This window comes from Pollachius pollachius (genome assembly GCF_949987615.1).
Source record: "Pollachius pollachius genome assembly, chromosome: 5".
NCBI lineage: Eukaryota > Metazoa > Chordata > Actinopteri > Gadiformes > Gadidae > Pollachius > Pollachius pollachius.
Window position 1 is genome coordinate 7,030,068 of NC_136938.1, and position 26,004 is coordinate 7,056,071.

The following is a 26,004-nucleotide window of genomic DNA, read 5'->3' on the forward strand; positions in this document are numbered from 1 at the left end:
TAAGTTATTAGTTATTATTATTATTATAGGCCAAAACTACATGTATTCTGTGCCCGTGGGCACTGTGTGTGCGTGTTTGTGTGTGTGTGTGTGTGTGTGTGTGTGTGAGTGTGTCTGTGTGTGAGTGTGTGCGTGATTTTGCGAAGGGGCGTGTGTGTGCATGTGTGCGTCCGTGGGTGTTCTTTTGCTACCCGCATGCATATTTCCATTTCAACGCATGCATTCGCGATGGATTGAAGTGTTCATCTCTACATGTGCATTCTCCGCAGGGGTGTCCATAACCAACCGCAGTCATGTGTGACCAGACGTTCATGGCCATCACCTTTGGCCCCTGCGACAGCTGCTCCAAGGCCAGCCCTCTGATGAACATCTACATCAAGAGTGACCCCATCAACTACTGCTCCTTCTGCATGGAGATGGTAGGACGCAGCACACAGGACGCCCCCCAAACCCCCCCCCCCCCCCCCCCCCCCCCCCCCCCCCCCCCCCCCCCCCCCCCCCACGGCGCTCAAACTATCTGCGGTGGATCGGGTTTAACTTGAGCCTTGCTCACACCACTCACGCAGAGATGCAAGGCTTCCATGTTCAGACGCCGTTGCTTGATGGCTGTAGTTGAGCTACATAGTTATGTTTATTAGAGGAAGCTGTCATACCATTTTAGGACAGCCATAGCCGTACTGTTGAGCCATCCATGTGGAGAAAAGGCAAGGGGGATCTTCGGGTAATGTGTTATTATTTCACTGGCACAGTGTCTGTTTACACCCCGCTCTGTGTAACTAGTCTCTGAAATTATGATGTTTTTCTACTCGGTGAGAACCAGGGTCTTATATGGATCTTATTTTAAGCTCTGTTTGCAACATAGTTGTTTGTCTATGGTTCAGCAATGTTTAAAAGTCAAACTCTAAACACATATCAGCTAATCAGTAAATGTACATTCAAGTAGATGCACGCACGCGCAACCACACACAAACACACACACACACACACACACTTAACACACACACACACACACACTCACACACACACACACACACACACACACTCTCTCTCTCACACACACTCAAAAATGTGTTATGTCGAGGGGCCATCCTCTTTAGTCTGTTGTCCTGTCCACAGCTACAGTCTTACAGCTGTATATCTCAACAATTACACCTGTATATTTAGCAATCTCAACAGCTATGGTAACACAGCTGCATATTTAGTATATTTTGGTATCTCAACAGCTATAGCCTTACACCTGTTTATCTAGTATCTCAATAATTACAGCTGTATATTTAGCATCTCAACAGCTTTAGTAATATAGCTCTGTATTTTAGTATCTCAATAATTACACCTGTATATTTAGCAATCTCAACAGCTATAGTAATTCACCTGTATATTTAGTATATTTAGTATCTCAAAAGCTATAGTAATGCACCTGTACATTTAGTATATTTAGTATCTCAACAGCTATTGTAATACACCTGTATATTTAGTATATTTAGTATCTCAACAGCTATAGTAATACACCTGTATATTTAGTAAATTTAGTATCTCAACAGCTATAGTAATACACCTGTATATTCAGTATCTCGGCAGCAGCACAGAGTAGGCCTTCAGCCCTGGCCTAGAAGGTTCAAAAAATGAAAATTGAGATTTCGAATGGAAGGGATTATTGTGAACAGGAAATTATTATTATTTGAATGCTGGGAGGTTACGGTACATAAAATATTTTTATTTCGTTGCGTAACCGGGACATATATAATGTAATATAATACGAAAGTATATGATATAATATTTGTATATTATTCATAATACTTTGTATTATATTATATTATATTATATTATATTATATTATATTATATTATATTATATTATAATGCCTGAGACCGACCGCCATAGATGAGGGGCCGTGACGTCAGCACGGCAGCAGCATCAGTTGGCCGAGGCGGGAGAGCCTTGGTGGCGGCAGAGGGAATCGGAGCGAAAGCGACCGAACACTCGGACGTCGTCGACCCTTCCCTCTCCCCTCTGCGCTTCCTCCCTAAAGATGGCGTGTCAGGCTCTGCAGAGCGGCGAGTCCCTGGCGACGCTCAAGAGCGAGAGCGATAGTCTGAAGAAGAAGCTCGAGGAGGAGCGCGCGAAGCTGCACGACGTGGAGTGTGAGTCCTGGGGATGGGAACGGGGTTACACACGCAGTCACACACTCACACACATGCACACAAGAAAAACACGCAATCCTGAATGGTGATTCGCTTCCATAGTAGGCTACGATATTGACACTATTATTGATATCACACGTTGAAACGCAGCGGCTACATTCGCGAGAGGGGTCGACTGATGCGCTGGTTACAGCTCTGTTCGACATTGTGTCTGTTTTGCCGTCATTTGTGTTTCGTACATTTTATTCATGAATTCAATTTGAGAGTGGCCTAATGGCTTCATAGCAGTTCTCCATGGAGTCTCGATAAAAGGCTGCTACAAGCACCACTGGGTCGGGGATACGATAAGTGAAGGTTGCAAATGCGTTGTAACTGGAAAATCGTATTCTTATGCAACTTGCACTTGTTATGGGCTGCATTGTGTTGTATGTTGTCATTGTCTATTCGCTCTAGCAAGCACATAGTGAATACCAATATCAAACCAATACTCTCTAGGTATAAATTGGTATTTTTGCTTTCTGTCTGGTGTGTGTGTGTGTATGTGTGTGTGGGTGCGTATGTATTTTTGTGCTTTTGTGTCTGCACGTGTGGCATGGTGTAAACACGGGAGACACATTGACACTTTGCCTGTCGTGTGTGTGTGTGTGTGTCTGCACGTGTGTGTGTGTGTATGTCTGCACGTGTGTGTGTTTCTCTGTGTATGTCTTTCCATATGTGTGTGTGTGTGTGTGTGTGTGTGTGTGTGTGTGTGTGTGTGTGTGTGCGCGGCCCCCAGTGAACCAGGTGGCTGAGAAGGTGGAGCTAGTGTCCGCTCTGTCCATCCGGACCCGGCGGGTGCTGAAGGGTCATGGCAACAAGGTGCTGTGTATGGACTGGTGCAAGGACAAGCGCCGCCTGGTCAGCTCCTCACAGGTACGCTCCACACACACACACACACACACACACACACACACACACACACACACACACACACACACACACACACACACACACACATAAACACACACACACACATACACACACACATAAACACACACACACACACACACACATAAACACATCCACACACACACACACATACACATACACATACACACACACACACACATACACACAAATAAACACACACACATACACACACATAAACACATAAACACACACACACACGCGCACGCACACACAAACACACGCACACACATACACACACATATACACACACACATAAACACACACACACACACGCGCACACACACACACACAAACACACACACACACACAGACACACACAAACGCATGCCCATGCACATGCGCACACACACACGCACTGACAAAAACACACACGCATACAGAGGCACTCACACAAACACAGGCAAACACACATGCACACACACACGCACACTCACACAAACACAGACACACACATAGTCACACACACACACACAGGCACACACGCACGCACACATAGGCATAATTGTGTTTGCATTTTTTGAGTTTGATGATTTAATAATGGCAGGACACCGTATTGTACATTCTTTGTTCAATAAATGGTTTAATGTACTTCTTCTAGGACGGAAAAGTGATTGTGTGGGATGGCTATACTCTCAATAAGGTCAGTGATTGGTTTAATAAGGTACAGAAAAATGCCCACTTCATAATTATAATATGAAGTGATGGCGATTGCCATCATCATATTCATCCTCATCATTGTGGAATTTTATCTTAAGCTATTATTTTACAGTTGTCCTCACTGTGTGTAAGTCTTGATCACAAAAACAAGACTACTGTACATGTTATTGTATTCTGGTGTATGGGAAGACCACCTTCTGATGCCCTCTAGAGAGAGAGAGAAAGAGAGAGAGAGAAAGAGAGAGAGAGAGAGAGAGAGAGAGAGAGAGAGAAAGAGAGAGAGAGAGAGAGAGAGAGAGAGAGAGAGGACGATAATGATGGAAAGACAAATAGGTAGAGACAAAAATAGGCAGGGACCACAGATAATCTTCATATCAGTCAACTGGAGTGTGTGTGTGTGTGTGTGTGTGTGTGTGTGTGTGTGTGTGTGTGTGTGTGTGTGTGTGTGTGTGTGTGTGTGTGTGTGTGTGTGTGTGTGTGTGTGTGTGTGTGTGTGAAAGTACACTCTGAGCCAGCCTGGTTTCATTGCAGTACTAATCCGGGGCCCCTGGAAAAGCCCACTTATCCCATACACTAAAAGCTTCTCACATACTCACACACTCCCACTCAGCTGTGAGTGTGTGTGTGTGTGTGTGTGTGTGTGTGTGTGTGTGTGTGTGCGCGCGTGTCTGGACGCCTGTGTGTGTGAGCATTAGGGGAAGACTCTTTCCATCCGTGTGCGACTAAGGAACGGCCAGACGTTTCAAACATGTGTGTGTTTCATATGTTCCAGGAGCACGCAGTGACCATGCCGTGCACGTGGGTGATGGCGTGTGCGTACGCTCCCTCAGGCTGCGCTGTGGCATGCGGGTGTGTACAGAGACCCCCCCCCCCCCCCCCCCCCCCCCTCGCACACACACACACACACACACCTGATCCCTGTAGCTCACAGCTCACCGACGCATGTCTATCCTCAATAAACCCCCCATAAAAAAGAATGAATGTGACATATTTTCCTGTGATTCCATTCAAAGTGTGGCACTCCTTGACCTCTGACCCCTTCTGTCCTACAGCGGATTGGATAACAAGTGTTCTGTCTACCCGCTGTCATTGGACAAGAACGAGAACCTGGCCGCCAAGAAGAAGTCTGTTGCGATGCACACCAACTACCTGTCAGGGTGCAGCTTCACCAACTCCGACATGCAGGTGAGGTCATGGGGGGGTCACATGTGAGGTCATGAAGGGGTCGCAGGTAAGGTCTTTGATAAGATAAGATATACTTTATTCATCTCAGCAGAGAAGTTTAGGAAGGAGGGTTTGAGGGTTCGCAGGCAAGGTCATGGGGAGGGTCGCAGGCGAGGTCAATGGGGGGGGGGGGGGCGATGCCAAACCAGAAGCGCTGTGCGGTGATATTTTCCAGAAAGAAGGAGGCGTTTTCTAGCTGTTGTGATTGGATACAATATTGTGTGAGGCTCCATGGCTTTCAGCAGCGTTCGTCGTGGGGATAGGTGGTGCCTCACCTTTGTGGGGATGGGTGCTGTCTTATCTTAGTGGGGATAGGTGCTGTCTAACCTTCATGGGATAGGTGTTGCCTACCCTTTATGGGGGATGGGCTGAGCCTTTGCTGAAACAACATGCTGCCAGTGTTTATCCTCCCACACTTCCAGTCTTTGACCCCCTGCGGATTGAGATTAATTCGAGCTGTTCCTGCTGCTGTGTCCCCCACGTTGTGAGGTGACACATTGCGAGGTGATGTGCAGCTTGTACAGTAGTACAGTTCGCCAGATGAGGGAATAATGCAAAAAAGCACCTAATATCTCCCATGCAGGAGCGAGGCGATAAGTGTATAGTAAGACTGAGGAGGACAGGAAATGAGAGGACGTGGGGACGGGGACAGAATGGGAGACGAGGTGATATTAGGTTGTGAATAATTAACCGACTAAGAGGAGCCGGACAAAGGTGGGAGGAAAAGGGACGATAGATGCTAGGGGGGGAGGGGAGGGGACGGGAGAGCGTGATAGTCCTCCACGGTTGGTGTATTTATAGCCGCTGAGTGGCCTTTATCTAGCCCAGAGTGCACTGAGCAGCAGGAGTGTTCCAGGGGAAGCAGACACACGCCATCATGGGACAACACCATGTGTATGTGTGTCAGTGTGGGTGTGTGGGTGTTTGTATTAAACATTGTATGTGTATGTTTCCTCTACCCTTCTCTCGTCTCGGACACTAATGGCTAACAACACCGGCACACTTGTGTACGCAGAGAGCGACGTGGAAAAATACGCACATTTTCAAACCTTGTCTCTCCTTCATACTTGTAATTACTGTTACTATTTGCCTCTCTCTCTCTCTTGCATCACACGCAATCCCAGAGATATGCTCTCACAAACTACTTAACATGCACTGTCACATTAGTAGGTCACAATTACATGATTTATTCCTACCTATGAATTCATACACACGGTGATATTCACATACGTTTGGATTTTATATACATGTACGTTTTCTTATCTGGTAAAGCCATTAAGCACTAAATTTGGATAATATGAACATTTGTATTTCTATTAAAAGTGCTATCTCTATATATTGAGCTTAAGTCACAATATCTGTAACTGCAGTAAGAAGAAATTTGTTTTAAATTAATGGATTGTCTGGGATTTGGCACATGAAAAAAATCAATCAATACTTTGGCTTCGGTTTAGTGGACCCTGACAGTCACTCTGCACTGCAGGAAATGCCCCTGACGTAGCAATGGAAATAATCCTCTGTAGTCCCTCTTTGTGGAGGGAGGCAGGAAGTGGAGGCTATTGATGCTTGGTGCATTAGACAGTAGACAGCTGCTTCTGTCTAATGCACTGGGATGCTCTGCTCCTTTGAATCTGTGCCGTGGGAGACACAGGGAGAGAGAGTTAGTGAGAGATAAAAGGGGTGTGTGTGTGTGTGTGTGTGTGTGTGTGTGTGTGTGTATTGATGTATCTTTACAACCTGCTTATACTTTATTCATACATATAAGTAAGAACAAACATAAAAATATCTTTCTAAATATATATATTCTGAAACCAATTTTGACTCATGGACTTTGATTAGTATTTGTCTATAGTTTTAGTTGTGGAAAATCAGGCTTGTTGGAAAAATGAAGTATTTTGTTTATTGTCACAGACCATGAACTTAATGTGGACATAAGACCAAGGACCCGCCTCAATTGTAAATATTTACAGTATTTGGAATATCCTATTTTGACATGCAGGTATATTTACCTACCTCTAGAGGGCAGCATTCTACTTGTTATTTAGTTGAGCACCAACTGTATTGTAGTTTTCGGCTAGTATTTTGGGTTGAGTTATGGAGGGTGACATTATCCTCTCTTAAGCCTTAACAACTTGTGTGCGCACGCGTGTGTGTGTGTGTGTGTGTGTGTGTGTGTGTGTGTGCCTGCGTGTCCACGTCAAAGTCTCTTTCCAATAAACTAACCCCGTTGAGCCGTTATCCGCCCGGCCGCCTCAGCGTGACGTTGATCCGTGACCAGCGTGTGCCTCTGTCCCCCAGCTGCTGACGTCCAGTGGCGACGGCACCTGTGCACTGTGGGACGTGGAGAGCGGCCAGCTGCTGCAGAGCTTCCACGGCCACACGGCGGACGTCCTCTCGCTGAACCTCGCCCCCTCCGAGACCGGCAACACCTTCGTCTCAGGGGTGCGTGACCCCCTCCCTGTTCCGGGCATGATACCGTGTGATCGTGCCACTGCGACACTTTGTGTGTCCTTCGTGTTTAATGATTATCTTCTGTGTGTGTGTGTGTGTGTGTGTGCGTTTGTGCGTGTGTATCTGTGTCTGTGTGTGTGTGCGTTTGTGCGTGTATCTGTGTCTGTTTGTGTGTGTGTGTGTGTTTGTGTGTGTGTGTGTGTGTGTGTGTGTGTGTGTGTGTTTGTGTTTGTGTGTATGTGTGTGTGTTGACATCAGGGCTGCGACAAGAAGGCCAACGTGTGGGACATGCGCTCCGGGCAAAACGTCCAGTCCTTCGAGACCCACGATTCAGATATCAACTGTGTGAAGTGAGTACCGTGTGCGAGTCTCACCACATATATCACTCTCATGTATCACTCTCTCCGTTCCATCCCATCTTTCCTTGTGAATTCACCACAAATTAAATGGGATTACCAAATAGACCCTCAAACTTGAACTATGTACGTTTTCTCATTAAGCAGCGTCTAGTAGCCTAGTAGAAGAGTTGTAGCTACAGTTATTGCTTTATCATTCCTAAAGTAACATGAATATCTAAGATGTCTGCGAATATCTGATGAACTGATTGTATTTTCTTGTAGGCGGGCTCCTTCTATTCATTTAGCATTTTTTTGGCTCAATGGGAAATTCCTGAAATGGGAGGGCATGTGACTTTGATAATACCATACTAATATGCTAAAAGATGGACCAAGCTCTTCAGAATTAGATTTCATCCTTCCGGATGTTGATTGAGTCAGGCAAAAGTGTGTGTTTAGCAACCTGTTCGCTGGCTTTGTTAAGAGGGAGGGAAGAATCAGCACGGGATGCTATGTTGTGATGAGACGCTGCTGCCATGACACCCTACCTTTGTTTGTGTTCAGGTACTACCCCACCGGAGATGCCTTCGCCTCGGCCTCCGACGACGGCACTGTGAGTCAGCTGCTCCTCCTCAGGGTGTTCCTCGCCTTGTTGATCTCCCAGCGATGATGTGTCATTAGATTCCCAAAAGTCCACAGATAATAACCCCATGTGTGTTGCTCGGATCCCCCTGCCTTCCAGCAGTATGGATTTTGCTGAGGTGGACACAAACATCCGAAAGGTCATGCGGTTATCTCCCGTATGGGCCTGCAGGGGTCAGAGATTACAGTGTAATCTGCAGCCATGTGTTTTTTGTTGATCTGTTGTGAAATCGTTTGTCTGTATTGAGACTCGAGGTCAAATTCCATCTTGCTGAATAATGCAACAAGGTGAAATTTTCCGGTCATGTTTTTTGTTTTTATTTGTTCAAGCATGAGGTTAGTTCTACACGTCACACATTAACAGGTCTGGACAAATCCATGGACATATGACTCATGTCTCACCATAATCATTGCTTGGAAATTGTAGGCTAGCTAAGTCCCCAAGTGTTATTCTGCCTGTCATCAGAGGTGATGCTAGGCGGTGTTTGGTCTTGTCTGACGCTGTGCTGGTCCTTGTGACCCCCAGTGCCGTCTGTACGACCTGCGGGCGGACCGCGAGGTGGCCGTGTATCAGAAGGACAGCATCATCTTTGGTGCTTCCAGTGTGGACTTCTCTCTCAGTGGTGGGTGACAGCAGCACTCACAGCGGGACGCTGCCTTCGTCCTGTGGCTCTCCAACTGAACACAGCTTTCAGAATCACAAGAAGTTGCACGGGGGCTATGATATACAACTAAAGTATTTTTGTGTGTCATAGTTGTACATTATATTAATATTGTATAATAAATAAAAAATATATTATATCATATTTTTCTCTCTGTTTCTCTCTCTGTCTTGCTCTCACTCTCTGTCTCTCTCTCGCTCTCTGTTTCTCTTTCGCTGCCTCTCTCACTTTCTGTTTCACTTTTTCTCTCGCCCGCTGTCTCTCTCTTTCTCTCTCTCTCTCTGACTCTATGTCTCTCGCCCGTCTCCAGGCCGCTTGCTCTTCGCCGGCTACAACGACTACACCATCAACGTGTGGGACGTCCTGAAGGGGAACCGTATCTCCATCCTGTTCGGCCATGAGAACCGCGTCAGCTGCGTCAAGGTGTCGCCGGACGGCACGTCCTTCGCCTCTGCGTCCTGGGACACCAGTCTGCGGGTGTGTGAACTTTGACCCCTGGACCCCTGGTCCTCACCAGAACCATACCTTGGGGCGGGCCTGGTGCCCGGCCCTGCTGTTGGAATGATGCATACACATACATGTGGATTTGTACATATTGTTTGTATATTTTGGGGTTTATATAAATGCCTGTATTACCAACAAATTTATTTGATGGCCTTAACCTAGCAATTGTAAGTGCTTGTCACTTGTTTCTATGAACATCCTTACTGTACCGACAACGATATATTGTTGTTTCTCTTTCTTCTGACGATTGTACTTATTGTAAGTCGTTTTGGATAAGAGTGTCTGCTAAACGCCTGAAATGTAAATGTTAATGTAATTGCCTTTCTATGTTTCTGTGTTTATATTTTGGACTTTTTTATGTTGGATCAGAGCAACGGGACCATTAATAAAATGTTGCCTTCTTCTCAACCTCATCTTCAGATCTGGGCCTAGAATCGTGGCGTTGCTATGGTGACCCACGGAACCCGGATACACAGGGTACAGCAGGCACCGCCTGGAGAGCCAGTGGCGGCCAACGTCAAATGATGAATGCTGGTTCCCCATCTCACTCACACACACACACTCACACACGCATACATACACACGCACACACACACACATACACACACACACACGGACAGAGTTGGACTCAAGTTGTATCGGTATATTCTAACAATGTATGATGAGCCCAAAAGTGTCCCATGGTAGATGGCGAGCAGGGTGTTAGGTTTGTATTGCTACACATCGCTTGACAACTTGACCACAGATGTATTGTATTGTATTAGAAACAATGGTTATAATATTGTATAAATAAAAGCCAACGTTAGACAAATAAACCCTAAATGACCTCTAGAATGGACTCCCAAAAGCTTATGCTGTATTATCCTGCGACACAATAGACATGGACTATGGACTCACTGAATCCGCGGTTTCTTAGTATTTACCCCAGAAGGCCGTGGACTGTTCAGACCAACAGTGTTAAAGCACAACTGCCCCCTGATGAATGTCTTCCTACAACGTTCTCCCCCCCCCCCCCCCCCCCCCCCGTCGTAGGCAGGGCCCTGGGGGAGCCACCAGGACCAGCCCTGTCTGTCTGCTCTTCTGTTGTCACATGACTTTTACCTCAACTTGACTTGCCAAGCCATTTCCTTGTATAACAATTAAAAAGAAAAACATTCAAAGGGATGATGACTTTTATTCCTGTGTGTGTGTCTGTTTGTGTGTGTGCGTGTGTGGGGGGTGTGTGTGTGTGTGCATGGTTCCAACTGCTGATATTCTCATGACCTACAAAAGCCAACGTCAGGACTCTTTTTTCTAACGTCTCCCTTTAAATTATGTTATTATATTACCGATCGTGGTTATGTCTAGTATCATACAGGATTTGCAGGGAAATGTTTGTGTGACATACTCTGTATTTCTGCGCTTAAAATTAAGCTAAAATAAAATAGAATAAAAATTGAACAGAAGTATAAACACACAAGAAAGATAAAGTATTAAGTTATTGCAAGCATAAGATTAACGGTCATGATATGTCTACTATCACACTTTTGTATGGTTGGCCAGTGAATTCCCCTTTTTGTTATATTTGCTGAAAATGGCACGTCAAAGTGACATGTGTCTTATGGGAACACTTGAATTGCTTAGCCGTGGTCAAAATAGTTAGAGGAAAATATATGTCTATACAGACAATAAAAAGACCAATGGGTAACCAGCTTCATGTTTTACACTATAAAGTTAAGAGAGGCTAAGTTTCCGTGTTTTAGGATGGCCATGGATGAAGACAGGAATCTTGAATAATAAATCCATAAATCCATACCAGTGGCAGATATCAACAACAAACTTAAAATCCACCAATAATCGCTGTCATCTTGCGATCTATATAAATATCATATTATTGCATATATACTCATGTTATATATTGAGTATGATAATAACAATTATTTTACATTTAAATTTATTCTGCGATCAATCGCCAATATTCTAATTTTACCTGCAGGGCGAGGCCCCCTAAAAAGAGGCCTGCCACCGGGCCTTCACACTGCCTCCGTCCGTCGACAGATCTCATTGACTTTGCATGGGCGCTCGCCAAATGCATTGTGGGTCCTTCCGTCCATTCGGCTCAGTGGCCTGCGTCAAAAAGTTGAGAAATGTTTAACTTTTCAGGCAGCGCCGGATCCGTCGGCCAATCAGATCGCGGTTATGCAAATACACTCCACGCGTTTCCTGGATCCATTTTGCAATAACAAGCAGGAAGAAGCAGGAAAAATCCGCCGGTTCTATTTTTTTAGTCACCTGTTGTTTGTGTCATCTTTTGTATTTATATCCACACATCAGCTTTGTAGCAGGAAGCGATTTGATTGGTTGCAGTATGCGTCTACAGAGACTAGTCCCCTATACGTCAGACACGCCCTCGGTCATCCGCCGACGGACGCATGTAGTGTGCACCAGGCGTACTGTGTAAGATTGAGCCCTAGATTGTTCGCCAAGTAGATTGGCGAACACAGAGTTTGCGTGTAGCTGACGGATGTCACAATCTCTGTGTTCGTCAATCTACCTATCGAGTCTTAAAAATAATGGCGTCGACGGGTGATCTACTGATGGTATTGTGTGTATAAAATGTCCTTTTTAATAAACAGTATGTACAGTTACAAAGTTCTCAATGCCTCGTTTTATATGTTAAGACCCTTATGATACTACCAAAGAAGTGTCGGGCTACTTTTAGCCTTTTAAGTGGTTTAAAATAGCGATTTTGTTTTTACCTCGTCGTTCAAAGTTTATAGCGTTTTGATAGAATCGGCTAAAAACAGCCAACTGAAGAATGCGTCTATATGCGGATTTTGTCCTCCAAAACGAACGTTTCAAACCGTTAGCAATCAAAACATATCCCAAATCCATTTTACACCGGAATTATCCTTTAAAGGATGACGAAGGAGAAGTGACTTAAACATTTTATGGTTGAGGGCATATCGGTTTCGACCATAGGTTTCGACAGGACAAAATCTGTGTGGGGGTGGGGGAATCTAGAGCGGTTCTCCACATGAAGAAATATTCTGTTTCTATTGTCATAGCAAATGGATATGTTCAACAAAAGAAGAAGGAATTGAAAGCTACTTACAATAGGCCTAGGCTACATTCATTTCCCATGATGGCAGCAATGTTCCACTTTCACATGGAATTCACCGGCACGTCAAAACCACGTGTCTTCTTTAGAACGTTTCTTTCAGATCCCTTTCGGTATTCACACAGTTCAGCAGGGGCACTCATTCAGAATCAGAGCCCACATTAAAGATGCATTTAGGGCGACTATCACTACCCAGCCGAAAAATAGATGCGCTATAAATGGTTTTGTATATAGCAGTCAGGAACATGGGCATAGTTGTGGAAGTGCTGGTGTTAGAAAAAGAAGTTGAGGGAATTAAAGTGCTGCCCATCGACTGTACAAATGTAGATTATTCATCACAGTATATAGTCATTATAATAATGACGTTTCTTTTTCAATCCACAAGAATTTTAATTCAGAAATTGAATAGGCTAATAAAGTCTGAATTGTGAGACAAAATTCAGCATTCTGATAATAAAGTCAGAATACTTGGATAAAAATCCGAATTCTGATAATTAAATCCAGCATTAAAGGTTCATTTAAGATGGTTCTAACCAGTAATTTGCCGCCTGGTCGCGGTGTCGAGTTTTTTTCTTTTTTTTTAATTAGTGCACTAGTCGTAGCGCGCTATAATTTGCAGAGTCAGAATTCTGAGAATTTAGTCAGTATTCAGATTACTCACAATAGAGACAACAACTAGGGAACTACTTTCAGCGTGACTGGAGGGAACTTCCTTACATTAACCTTTAGTGCTGGATTTGCATGAACGCTTTTGGGTGAATTAGTTTGATTCTCTGTCATGGAAGCCGGAAGAGGGAGATTCCTTGGGCTTGCCAGCAACTGCTATCAAATAGTCCGTCGAGGCGGAGTCAGCGAACATTGTGTCGTGTGCCGTTGCGACGGTGTCCTTCCGCCCTTGTACGTGAAGAGATCAGTCAGATATCGCTGGGAGGGTGAGCTTTGTTTAACCTTTTATTGAATTCCATACAACTATGCGTTTGTAACATTTTATACATCAAAGCTAAAACATGGTCTCTTCTCGTGTACATCCTGGCTGTGTAGAAGACAGCCCTAGGTTTGACGTTAGTAGGCTCTCCGTTGGGTTCTTTGTGCTCCGCGCCGATGACAGTAACCCCGGAACCAACAGCTGCTGCCTGTTGGCCCCTTATGTGTTTTAGGTTTAGGTTACTGTTATAATATAGTGTTTTGGTCTTACTCGTAAGATCTAACGAGCGGGTATTCGTTGCCTAGTAATACTCTTGATGATACGGTTAGCTCGCGGGCTAGCTTTATGTAGCATAAGCTAACCGGTTAGCTGACGTTGAGCTCCGAGAACGGAGAATTGGATTGCCTTGTTCAGTTTGTACCCATAATAGTCGACATTTTTCAGCCGGGTTTGCCTGCTTGGAGGTATCACTCGCATGTAATGGTTGAGGTCAATTCTACCAGAACTGAGGGATTGGCAACACAGATTGGAGTGCTTGGAGATTGGCCTAACGTTACAGCTTGTCTGAAAACTATTAAAGAGCCAGTAAGCTGGAGCCAGAAGGCACACACCGGATACTGTGTGTGTGTGTGCGTGTCCGGGAAGCCCCTGTGACGCGGGTATAAAGATATACATCGTTGCTCAGAAAGGGGTATTCACCATCCACTCACACACACGCCATGGCGAATGCTACAAGGGTCCGAAAAGCCAGACTTTATCGCGGACACCGGAGTAAACCGCTGCCGAGGCAGAGCTCCACACGTCCACACCATAGATAGTATATAGAGGTCCACACCCACCGCGCCGCCGGTGCCCCTGGTCATGACTGCTTGAGAATGTAGCGAAAAGTACGCCAGCAGAGTTGAACGTTGTGTTTTGGGAAGAATGTATATAAAAAATCTACTCTCTAAATTTGAGACTTATTTAAGTAAAAATGATTAAAATGGGTCAGATCATATAAGACAAATTACCACGTTTAAAAATTTTTTGGGGGGTACATTGGCTCTTTAAGTGTTCCGTTTAACAAAGTAACTTAAGCTCATCCTAAGAGGACTTTAGTGATACCAATTGCATAATGTTAAAGTTCAAAGTGTTCAACTAAACACAATTTAGTGTTTGCCAGTATCTGTGGAAAAAAATAATTTTATGGTGTTGTTCAATCGTCTTTCGTAGTTAAGGTCTACATGTAAACAGTAACAAAGTCACAATGTCGAATGATGGCCAGTTGTCTAACCTGCATCAAAATGGCAATCTCTTCCAGAAACATGTCGTGTAGGCTGTGGAAAGAGACCCTGGCCCTGTCAGAGGACTACCTGTTGTTCTGCATTGCAAGCACAGGCACAGCCGCGCCGCCTCCCAGCGAGTCAGCCGCGGCCATGCGGCGCCTGGCCCAGGACATGGAGCGGCAGTACTACACTCACTTCCAGGCTCTGGCCCAGAGCTTCCTGGCCCAGTGCAAGGCCGACGCCTGTGCCGGCCTCCGCGGGGTGATGACGGAGCTGGTGGGAGACGGACAGTTGAACTGGGGGAGGGTGGTGTCCCTCTTCACCTTTACCGGGGTGCTGGCCAGACAACTGCAGGAGAAGGAGGGGGTGCAACTGGGGCAGGACCCCGGGACGGGCAGGGCACTGGGACAGGTTCCCGGCGGGAGCTGCAGGGATCTGGCGGAGACGATAGCGGACTACCTAGGGGAGGAGAAGAAGGACTGGCTGCTGAAGAACGGTGGCTGGGTAAGTGTTGGTCATCATGGCTCCACTGCAATGCATGACATCTGCTTATCAACAAGGAGCCATTGAACACAGTGTTGACCTGTTCCTTTCAGGTCACTGATTGAACTAGTCGTGTCATAGTTGATAACGTGTGTGCTGTGGGTTTTGTTTTTTAAATGCTTATCGAAACCAGATTAAGATTTTAAAAGTCTGTTCAGGCCCAGCTTCACAGTTTCCCTGTGACATTTAGTATGCACGTTGCAGTCATACCTTTTAATTCTTACTGCTGCTAGACAGACCTGTTTGTTTCCCCCACTGATTACATCAACATTATATCATTACATCATCCTGAGAATGCATACTTCTTTAAGGCAGTGTTGAGGCCTTGGCAGAAATGATGCTCCTCATGGAGCCATCTTTCTAGAATGCAAGGAAGAGGCCTAATAATATCAATGTTTTGCTCTAAAAAGAATCCTATAGATATGAGACTCGTTTTAGATCAACACTTCGCTAGTTATCCATAGTTTAGGGTGAATTAGACCTTAAGTGGTACTTATGGACTTAAATTTGATTGTTTTAAATTACTAGCCTAGGATTCCCTTACTATCCCTAAAGAGAAAATGATGCCAATCCAGCCAAACATTGTCTGTGTGCCACACCACCCAGACATACCTAGAGCTGAATGCTCACTTTTATGAATGGATTTGTCAATGGAACCCCTCTACACACACACGCACACACACACACACACCCCTCCTTTTCAACTGGCAGCTGGCTCCAACAGCCATTGCAGTAGCCCAGCCAGATGGACTTCGTAGCAACAAGTCAAAGCTTCTCTGCTCAAAGGGCTTCAGTGGCATGACCAGAAAAACAAGTGGCTGTACAGCAGGCACCTGGTCCAGAGAGCAGGTGTTCTTCATGTTGTGGTTTACAGGCCGCCTGAAGCCATGACACATGACGGGGAAACAAGAAGAGATCATATTCATATCATTCACTGCATTTACACATGTTCAGGTTTTCAGTTTTGAGTGTGTGTGTGGGGGGTTTCCCACCTCATCCACTAGATGCAATCTAACCAATATAAATAATAACTCTCATGTCTGAGCTCCACTGCTAACAGACTGACACTAACTCTGGACGGAGAACGCGTTCTCCTCCCTATCTGGTTTCCCTGGCTTATAGGAGGTTCAGGATTCAGTCTCCGGCACCTGCCTACTTTGGCTCTGAACAGGCTTTTGTTGGGACTGTCTATTCAGGGCTGTTAAAAAGGGTAATATTGTCGGGTGTCTATGAGCTACCCACCTCCCTGTTGACCATCTCCTGTCTAACTTTGTTTCTTTGGTGTCTGTCTTTTAGGAAGGGTTTTGTAAGTTCTCCAGCATCGCCCGAGAGGTGAACCAAGAGTCTTCGATGAAGACGGCACTGTTCGCGGCCGCTGGGGTGGGCATCGCGGGCCTGACGTTCCTATTGGTGCGCTAGCCGGCGTTCCTGTCTGAAACCACATGGTAGAGTTCATATCACACAGTTAGGGAGACATGTCACCAATTTGTTCTCTTTGACATGCAGGGTTTGGGGTTCTGAATCGGGTCCACTGACTGTGGGGCCTAAACCCCCCGTCACGCTTCAGCGGCCTGGTGTCTTTAGCTCCTAATGATTGTAATAAAAGATCTCGATGCCTTCAGAAAGGATAGGGTAAACACTCGGTTTGCAGATCCCCTGACAAGTTAGTTTTTAAAGCACAGGTTTCTGCAGGAGGTTGCTCTTAAAGTTTGTATTTTTGACTGTGCAGCTACTGAGCTTTACATTTCAGTTTTCAGAAACACCGCCAGTTTTGTCCTAAATTTGTGTTTGCTGCATTTTTTTTTCCTAGTGGTTTAGAGCCATTCAAGTGTACAACGTATAAATTAATATATTATATTTATATTAAATAAAACTTAACTGTGGCAGATTTTGGATCTCTGACAGATTCCATTGTTTTCTAATTCGTAGTATATTGTGGACTCCTATCAAATCTGGGGTTTTGTTGGTTGCCACATTTTTCTTCTGAATATCTCTAGTGTGGACAAACAAGACGTTGGTGCTAAAATATACATTCTTCCTCGAAAAACCAGGGACCAATCTCCAATTGAAACCATGTAACCCAAATTCAGTGGCTTTGGAAAATCCTCTACAGCATTTCTGAAAAATATTTTTTCATTCTTTTCTTTCTATTTATTTTTCACTGTCTGATTTATAATTTCCTTTTTTAATAAAACAATAAAAATTTGATAAATCAAAACCGAGTGTTGGTGATTAAAGAACCGACGACGTCAGTGAGTCTACGTGGGCAGGTGCTGTTTCGTTTCAACTGCTGGTATGTTGACATCAATGCTACAATAATAAAGCAAGCCTTCCAACGTGGGCCTGTCGGGGCAGGCCCACAGCTCAGGGGACGCTCGCAAGCTCGCAAACCTCCAGCAGCCTGCTTGGCTGCTTGTCAAGCAGAAACGCCTTTTTTATTTTTTTTATTTATTTTATTTTTTTTCTTTCAAATTGTTAGCTATTTATTAACCAGATGAGACTCGTCAAGAGTCAAATCTTTTTGCAAGAATCGCCGTGCAGCCACGGGGCATCAAACGGTGCATCAGGGTTACACAGTCTACAGAGAATATTACAGGAAAGGACTGTCCTATAAAAGCATACAGGATCTCTGGTTTCGGAATAAAACATCCACCCTTCACACATTTCAAGTGTTCAATGACTTTCATGGGGCTGGGACTTTCCTGGGATTTTTGTTAGGGGCGATATCCTTCCTTATTTGACTATCACATGCATAATCTCACATGCATCATCGTGTGTATATTATTTTTAGTGTACAAAGGGAGTGCAATACAAATATCTAGATGTTGTTAGGCCTCTTCCATCAGCCTTGAGCAAACATTAGACCCAGAGACGACACAACAGCTCCCACTAGTGCTGATGCTGAATTACTGGATTACCTTGAATGACCAAAGATGACTTTAGCTTTCCCATGGCTCATTAACGTATTAGATGGTGGAGGGTGGACTACCCTATCCCAAGCCAGGTTGGTCTTGGGTCAAAGGTATATGTTTTTTAACCGGACACAACTTTTCCTAAGTGCTTGACAGAACAAGAGATGTAAGACCCTAACAATTGTTAGTGCTTGGCACTTGGTTCTATATCCTTACTGTACAGACAGTCACATACTGTTTCTCTTTCTTCTGAAAAATGTACTAATTGTAAGTCAATTTGGATAAAAGCCTCTGCTAAATGGCCTAAATGTAAATATAAGATAACATACGGCTTAATGTTATAAGAAAACCGGGTTGGAGGCATGGTGTTATCTGTCATCTGCAATAGTTTGAAGAGCAATTTGACACATGTATATACATACAGGTATGCGAATATATGCAATATTTATTCAATGAATGCATGGGTCATTCTGTGTTTGTTTTCTAATCAGAGAAGTCGAAAGAGCACCAATGTATACGTTGATATGCTTGCAGCTGTGGTTTTTCGGCAGTTATGGGTAAATAGAGCATTGACAAGAGACAGGAGACAAAACAGAGTGCTTCCCTGGGGAGTGGTTATACAAGGTCCCACCTGGCTTGCATTATGTACACAACATCATTTTAAGTGTGAACATTCATGTCCTTGGTCTGTGCTCCTATCAGAATCCAAAATCTGCCCCCAAGTTTTATATTGAAATATTATGTATATTTATATTCCTGCCAAGGGGAGTTGAACTCCATTGACGCATTTATAGGCTAGACCAGTGTTTCCCAAACTTTTTTTCTGAGGACCCATTTTTTTTAAATCACAAACCATCGCGACCCAATTCACAATAGGCCTTATCTATAAAAACGTGAGAAGAACAAATTTGTGCATAAATGAACATTCCTGAACGTTTTTACTGCCAATTCCGCATCCCCTTATATATGAACTTAAACCAGCCATTTCAAAGAGATAAATCAAAACTTTGTTTTATGCACTTGTTATTGAAGTCATAATACACATTAAATACTCTGCCCTAAATGAGACCAAATAAATGGGTTTTGGATTGTCGGTGCCGTTTTTATAATAGTTTACTACTTTAACGGCACCAACAATCCAAAACCCAAGTGGAATCTAGATGGAAAAAGTGTGTAGTTCAAAATGTGAGCAGCTTTTATTTCTTCGCCAACTACAGAGTTTGTTATGTACGATCATTCAAAAACCCCATGTTATTTTATTATGTTGTTTGTGGATTTAAATGATTATTTTTCACGCAAAGAAAACTAAACATTTTCGTGAAGAAGTTTGATAATGTTAGGTTTTTTCCAAGGGGAGGATAAAAGCATTCGGGGTATGTGGAGAGTTTCAGTTATGCCGATGGGGTGATTGTCTGTCTTGTCCACGCCAGTCACAGGGAGTGTGACGGCACATACGAGACATGTAGTCTTTCTCATTGTGTTTTCTCTACAGCCTTTAACTGAACAATTGCACAATAAACGGTCAAACTCTTGACATGAAAAATTATTATTTTATTTAAATTATTATTATTTCAAAACAAAGTACCTAAAACTCTCCCTCTTCAACACAAGATCCCTAAACAATAATAGCCTCATTCTCAACAAATTTATCACCGACAAGCAACTTGACCTCCTCTGCCTAAATGAAACTTGGCAAAAACCCCTGGACTACATTGAACTCAACCAAACTACCCCTGTTGGATATTCTTACCTGGACAACCCACGCTCTGAGGGCAGAGGAGGGGGTATTGCTGCTGTTTACCATCAAGACCTCCAACCCCACCCACTCTCCATCCCTGCTGCCCCATCATTTGAACACCTGGCTTTCAAACTACCCGGCCCAAAACCTCTCATCATTTCAATCATCTACCGCTCCCCCCCAAACCCAACCCATCATTCTTACCAGATCTCTCTGAATTCATCACCGCACTATCTTCAATCTCGCCATCTGTTTTACTCCTCGGCGATTTCAACCTCCACATTGACCTACTCAACTGCTTTAGCTTCACCCAACACATCAACTTTCCCACCCACAACCGTGGGCACATCCTAGACCTGGTTTGCTCCACTGGCCTTCACATCCACAATGTCTCCAGCACCGACCTCTCCATCCCTGACCACCTAGCCATCACACTTGTTATTGACATTCCCGCCCCCGAACCCAAACAGGGTTCACTTTCCGCAATCTTAAATCCATCTGTCCAGTTTCTCTCTCCACCTGCATATCAAACACTCTCTCCGGCCTCACCCTTCCTGTAAATCCAGCCCCCATGGACCTCGTCAACATCTACAACAACACACTGTCTTCCTCCCTCAACAAACTGGCCCCCCTGAAAACTAAAACTGTCACGTTCACTCACTCGGCCCCCTGGTTCACCTCAGAACTTCACAAACTCAAAACACAACTTAGACAACTAGAACGACTACACAAGAAAACCAGTCTCACAGTACACGCCCTCGCCTACAAAGAGCACATGCACCTCTACAAATCAGCACTCAACAAAGCCTGTTCTGTCTTCTACTCTGGCATCATTCATTCTGGATCCTCCAACCCACGCACTCTTTTTTCCAGCATAAATAAACTCCTCAAACCCCAGGATAACATCTAATCCTCATTCACCCCGGAGAGATGCAATAACTTCCTATCATTTTTCCACTCATCATCATCACTCAAAATCCTCCACAACCAGCCTGCCACCTCCTCTGCCACAAGCCTTGACTCAGAACCTCCACTTCCTTCAACCCCTGAACACCAGCTTTCCATCCTCTCACCAATAACCACAGCAGACTTCTCCAAAATACTCTCCAGCATAAAATCTTCCACCTCCCCCCTGGACCCCATGCCTTCTGAACTCGTCAAAGCCTGTTTCACCTCTCTCGCCCCACTCATCACAGACACCATCAACTCCTCCCTAAACACACGCACCGTTCCCCCACCTCTTAAGCTTGCTGCCGTCACCCCCCTCCTTAAAAAACCTGGCCTTGACTCCGACGACCCCAACAACTTCAGACTCATCTCCAACCTCGCATTCCTCTCAAAACTACTAGAAAGAGCCGTCGCAACACAACTCAAGCAATACCTCCTCTCCAATAACCTGTACGAAACATTCCAATTCGGCTTCCGGACCCACCACCGTACTGAAACAGCCCTACTTAAAGTCACCAACGACCTCCTCCTCTCCTCTGACTCTGACTCCCTCACCATTCTCCTCCTCCTCGACCTCAGTGCTGCCTTCGATACCGTCAATCACTCCATCCTCCTCAGCCGTCTGCAATCCATTGGCATCACTGACTCTGTCCTCTCCTGATTCACCTCCTACCTGTCTGAAAGATTCCAATACATCTCCATCAACAACCACAAATCCCACACCATCCCTGTCTCACACGGAGTCCCCCAAGGCTCAGTGCTTGGCCCCATCCTCTTCATCCTCTACATGCTCCCACAAGGTCACATCATCCGCCGCCATGTTCTTCAATTTCAATGTCACGCCGACGATACCCAACTATACATCACCACCACAGCCATTACTCCTGCCATCCTATCCACTCTCACCAACTGTCTCACTGACATCAAAACCTGGATGGACCACAACTTCCTCAAACTCAACAGCAATAAAACTGAAATGATTATCTTCGGCCCAAAAACCATCATCTCCACCCCCCAGAACTTCTCACTTTGCATCGATGGTCACTCTGTCACTCCCTCCCCCCTGGTCAGAAACCTCGGCTTAATCATGGACCCCACGCTCTCCTTCAAGTCACACATAAACAGCGTCAGAAAAACATCCTTCTTCCACCTCCGCAACATTGCACGCCTTCGACCCACCCTTTCATCCTCAGCTGCCGAAACACTAATCCACGCCTTCATCACTTGCAGACTTGACTATTGCAATAGCATTCTGTATGGCCTCCCCTCCACTATTCTTCAAAAATTGCAATATGTACAAAACTCTGCTGCCCGACTGCTTGCTAACTCCCCCTCCAGAGAACACATTACTCCCATCCTCCGTCAACTTCATTGGCTTCCAATAATACAACGCATCAATTTCAAGATCCTCCTCACCACCTACAAAGCGCTAAACAACTTTGCACCCTCGTACATAACAGATCTCCTCCATCGCCACTCCCCCACTCGCCGCCTACGCTCCGCTGATGCCAACCTTCTCACCTCCATCACCAAGACCAAGTATCGCACCCTGGGGGACAGAGCCTTCGCCATCGCTGCCCCTACCCTCTGGAACTCCCTCCCTCTGGCCATCCGAAACTATGACACACTCTGTTCATTCAAAAGTCAACTTAAAACCTATCTCTTCAGGACCACCTACAACATTTGACAAATCATCCTCCGCCATCTTCCACTCTCTCCCGCTCTCTTAATGTGTTGCTTATTGTTGTGGTGTTGTTTATTTTTTCCCTTTTGTTTGATTGTCTGTACTGTCTGTATGTATTCCTTTCTTATTTGTAAAGTGTCTTTGAGTATTTAGAAAAACGCTATAAAAAACTGATCAATTATTATTATTATTATTATAAACTCATTCTGCTGGTCATATTCAAACATATTTGATTCAAGTTATGGATGGTTAAATATGAACCATGTTATCATTGGAAATTGGTTACATAAGATTTATGGTTACGTTTTGTTGTAGTGGGTTATTTCAGTTTGGATGGATAACAATTACCAATAGCAATGTAGCAATTTTATCAAATCATGAAAGAATTTACCCCACAACAAATAATAATAAATCAAAATAAGTAATGAATATGGTAATTTAAGATGTTTTTCCAAATGGTTATTTCATAGCAGACGGAGACCTCGATTTGTCTGTACTTGATTGAACCGACAATCCATCAAACAAAGACGCATGAATATCAAATATACATTCAGAGAAAATACACCCCAACAAACACACACAGACACGCTCACTATTGTACACACACAAACACAAACACAGAGACACACACAAGCGTTCACACAGTTGACACCATTTCATACAGGCCTATTTCACCTACAATTACGATAGCTTGCTTGCAAGACAAGGATATGTCATTTCATTTGAGGCCTTCTTTCCCTATTCAAATCCCTTCTCCTTCTCTTTCCCTCTTTCGTGGGTTGTTTCTATGACAACCTGCATTAGCCTTAAATCCCCCCTCTGCTTCCCTCTGTGGCAAAACAGTGAGTTTTAGGCCTGCCTCCGAGCGCGAACAACAGAGTTTAAACCAACATGTGTTTGGCCTTGCAGTGATGAGCTACTGAGGTCTCAGAGGGAACTCCTCTGAAATATGTACCAGTGTATGTCCTGTGAGACATAGAGCCCACTGCACAGCCAAATACACTGGCATCCTTTATGTGGAAGAGTGGACTGCTCTGAAGGCCAGACAACCATCCTATTTGTTATTAATGTTAACATATAATTAGTTATGAGTCGTTTCCAGAACAGTTTGTCACATGGGTTATCCGTTTAGACAATACAATGGTTGATCAAGTTCTTATTACAGTACAATTTCTGTTTTGGTTCTGAAGTTGTGTCATAACAACAAATTGTATTGAAATACACTCAAATTCACACAAATACAGGTTTTAAAGAGATGATAGGTTTATTTTTTGTTCACATATTAACAGAAGGGTTTAACCTTCAAGTACAACAGCCTTAACCTCAATGAGTGACATGGTCTACCCGTCATACTGTATCAGTGTAGGCATATTTATACTTATACACTCAAGAACCTGATCAAGTAGACTTCAATAAAATACTGGTAGAACATTTGCTGCAATATTACTTTTGTATTCTGTATATTTCACGAATGATCCTGAGCACAAATTCCCTTCATAGATCTAAGTGTATGTGAACGTGTACTGTGCTGCCAGTATGTCTAAGATACAGTCTTTTGAACAATATATAATAATAATGACACTAACCCTTGAGGGAAGCATCGTAACGAGGTTGGTGCGTCAGACCCCTGTGGCTGTGAGGATACCAGCCACTCTGTACTGTGTGAGCGGACGTCATTATCAATAGACACCTAAAGAATAGGCTCTATGGCTCTATTCCATTAAAGGATGGAACCAAGAAGCCTATGGGGCTCCGTTCTATCTTTTGATGGAATACCTCAGGCTTCTTTGTTTAATGAAACACACACATGAAACACACACACACATATATATATATGTATATATTACTACACACACCCACACACAATATATATATATATATATATATATATATATATATATATATATATATATATATATATATATATATATATATATATATATATATATATATATATATATATATATATATATATATATATATATATATATTGTGTGTGGGTGTGTGTGTGTTTATGTTTGCACGTGTGTATGTATATATAAATGTACAATTTTGGCATCTATTTATGCCAAAATTCGTATTACTGGATATTTTCTTCTAGCATTTCCTGCATTCTTTTCAGCATCGATCTAGTAATGCTACAGAAACAATCAAGCAAGGTGTCGCATATGGCCCCAATACCGCTCATTGATCGTTTGCTTTTGGCTGAGCATCTCGGGCTTTTGCCCGGCTGGCCACATCTCAAATCGAATTGGGATCAATATGTTTAGAGAGGCTGATCAATAGGTTTTAGTGGGAGATTCAAATGCATGTTGTGTTCAGTTGGGTGTTTAGGTTGGCAATTGGTTGTTTAGTTAAGAAAAGAAAAAAGCAGGATTGAATTATCAGTTCGTTTGTGTGTTCAAAATCAATGACATCACCCAAGTGCCGCGCTGCATTACCGTTAGCGTAGGTCGTGTTTACTTGAGCGGTTCGCGGTTTTAGCTTGCAGGTGACGCATGCTGTAAATCATTGGGTTTAGGGGGAAACAACACAGATGGTGTGCTATGTGGTGCAATGGGTGATATTTCAGTAGTATTACCAGAGGGATCCTTCTAGAAGGAAACAATGATGAATCTGCCAAGCAAAGGCAAACAAGACAAATTAGTAGTTTGTCCTAATTAAATTTGCTTCACTCTATTCAAGTATGCATTATGACAGGTAGGCTACCTCAGGGGATTGGATTAGCCCCTATTTGTCATTTATAATGGCTTCTATCATTGTACAACAATAAATAACAGTATGAACATTAGAGACAACAACATAATGACTCCCTTCATTGGTCTTTGTAATTATGATGATGATTATTATTGATCGTAGTTGTAGTTTTATTGTTTTTAGTCGTAGGAGAAGTAGTAGAAGTAGTCGTAGTATTATTAGTATTACTAGTAGTATTAGGAGAAGTAGTAGTAGAAGAAGTATTAGTAGGACATAGAAGCAGTATTAGTAGTAATAGTAGTAGTAGTAGTAGTAGTAATACTCATGCCAGCTAATGGGACAAAAACCATAATGACAGACTCGAATAGTTTAGTCTGTGGATCGATCCGGATAATAATATAATCATTGATAGTATTTCTCTTTTGGATGTAATAACGTTGTATCACATATTGACTTATGTCTTCCCAAACACATCTGCTCAGCCTCAACCAATACTCCAGTGTCCACCAGTGAGTTGTCAGTGCACCGTACACCGCGCACAGATCGACTGTTTCTCTACCCTCTTGACCAAGCAGCAACAGCATACCCAGGCTCCCGTACAAAGCAT

The 26,004-nt window shown here is 43.9% G+C and overlaps 2 protein-coding genes across 2 annotated transcripts; both read left to right on the forward strand.

Annotated features, from left to right (window-relative positions):
- Window positions 1–293: 293 nt before the first annotated feature.
- Window positions 294–10,090, forward strand: gnb5b (guanine nucleotide binding protein (G protein), beta 5b; the record flags this gene model as incomplete). The annotated part of the gene is made up of 12 exons (XM_079737118.1): window positions 294–419; window positions 2,030–2,141; window positions 2,917–3,053; window positions 3,709–3,750; window positions 4,540–4,616; window positions 4,820–4,952; window positions 7,290–7,433; window positions 7,701–7,792; window positions 8,342–8,390; window positions 8,946–9,042; window positions 9,392–9,558; window positions 10,006–10,090. The coding sequence occupies 12 exons, from the start codon at window positions 294–296 to the stop codon at window positions 10,015–10,017; spliced, it is 1,188 nt and encodes a 395-aa protein (XP_079593244.1). The 3' UTR covers window positions 10,018–10,090.
- Window positions 10,091–13,554: 3,464 nt separating this feature from the next.
- On the forward strand, window positions 13,555–17,630 carry bcl2l10 (BCL2 like 10). The gene is made up of 3 exons (XM_079736861.1): window positions 13,555–13,617; window positions 14,911–15,379; window positions 16,715–17,630. Exons 2-3 carry the CDS (start codon window positions 14,915–14,917, stop codon window positions 16,835–16,837), a joined length of 588 nt encoding a protein of 195 aa, XP_079592987.1. The 5' UTR covers window positions 13,555–13,617; window positions 14,911–14,914; the 3' UTR covers window positions 16,838–17,630.
- Window positions 17,631–26,004: the final 8,374 nt, after the last annotated feature.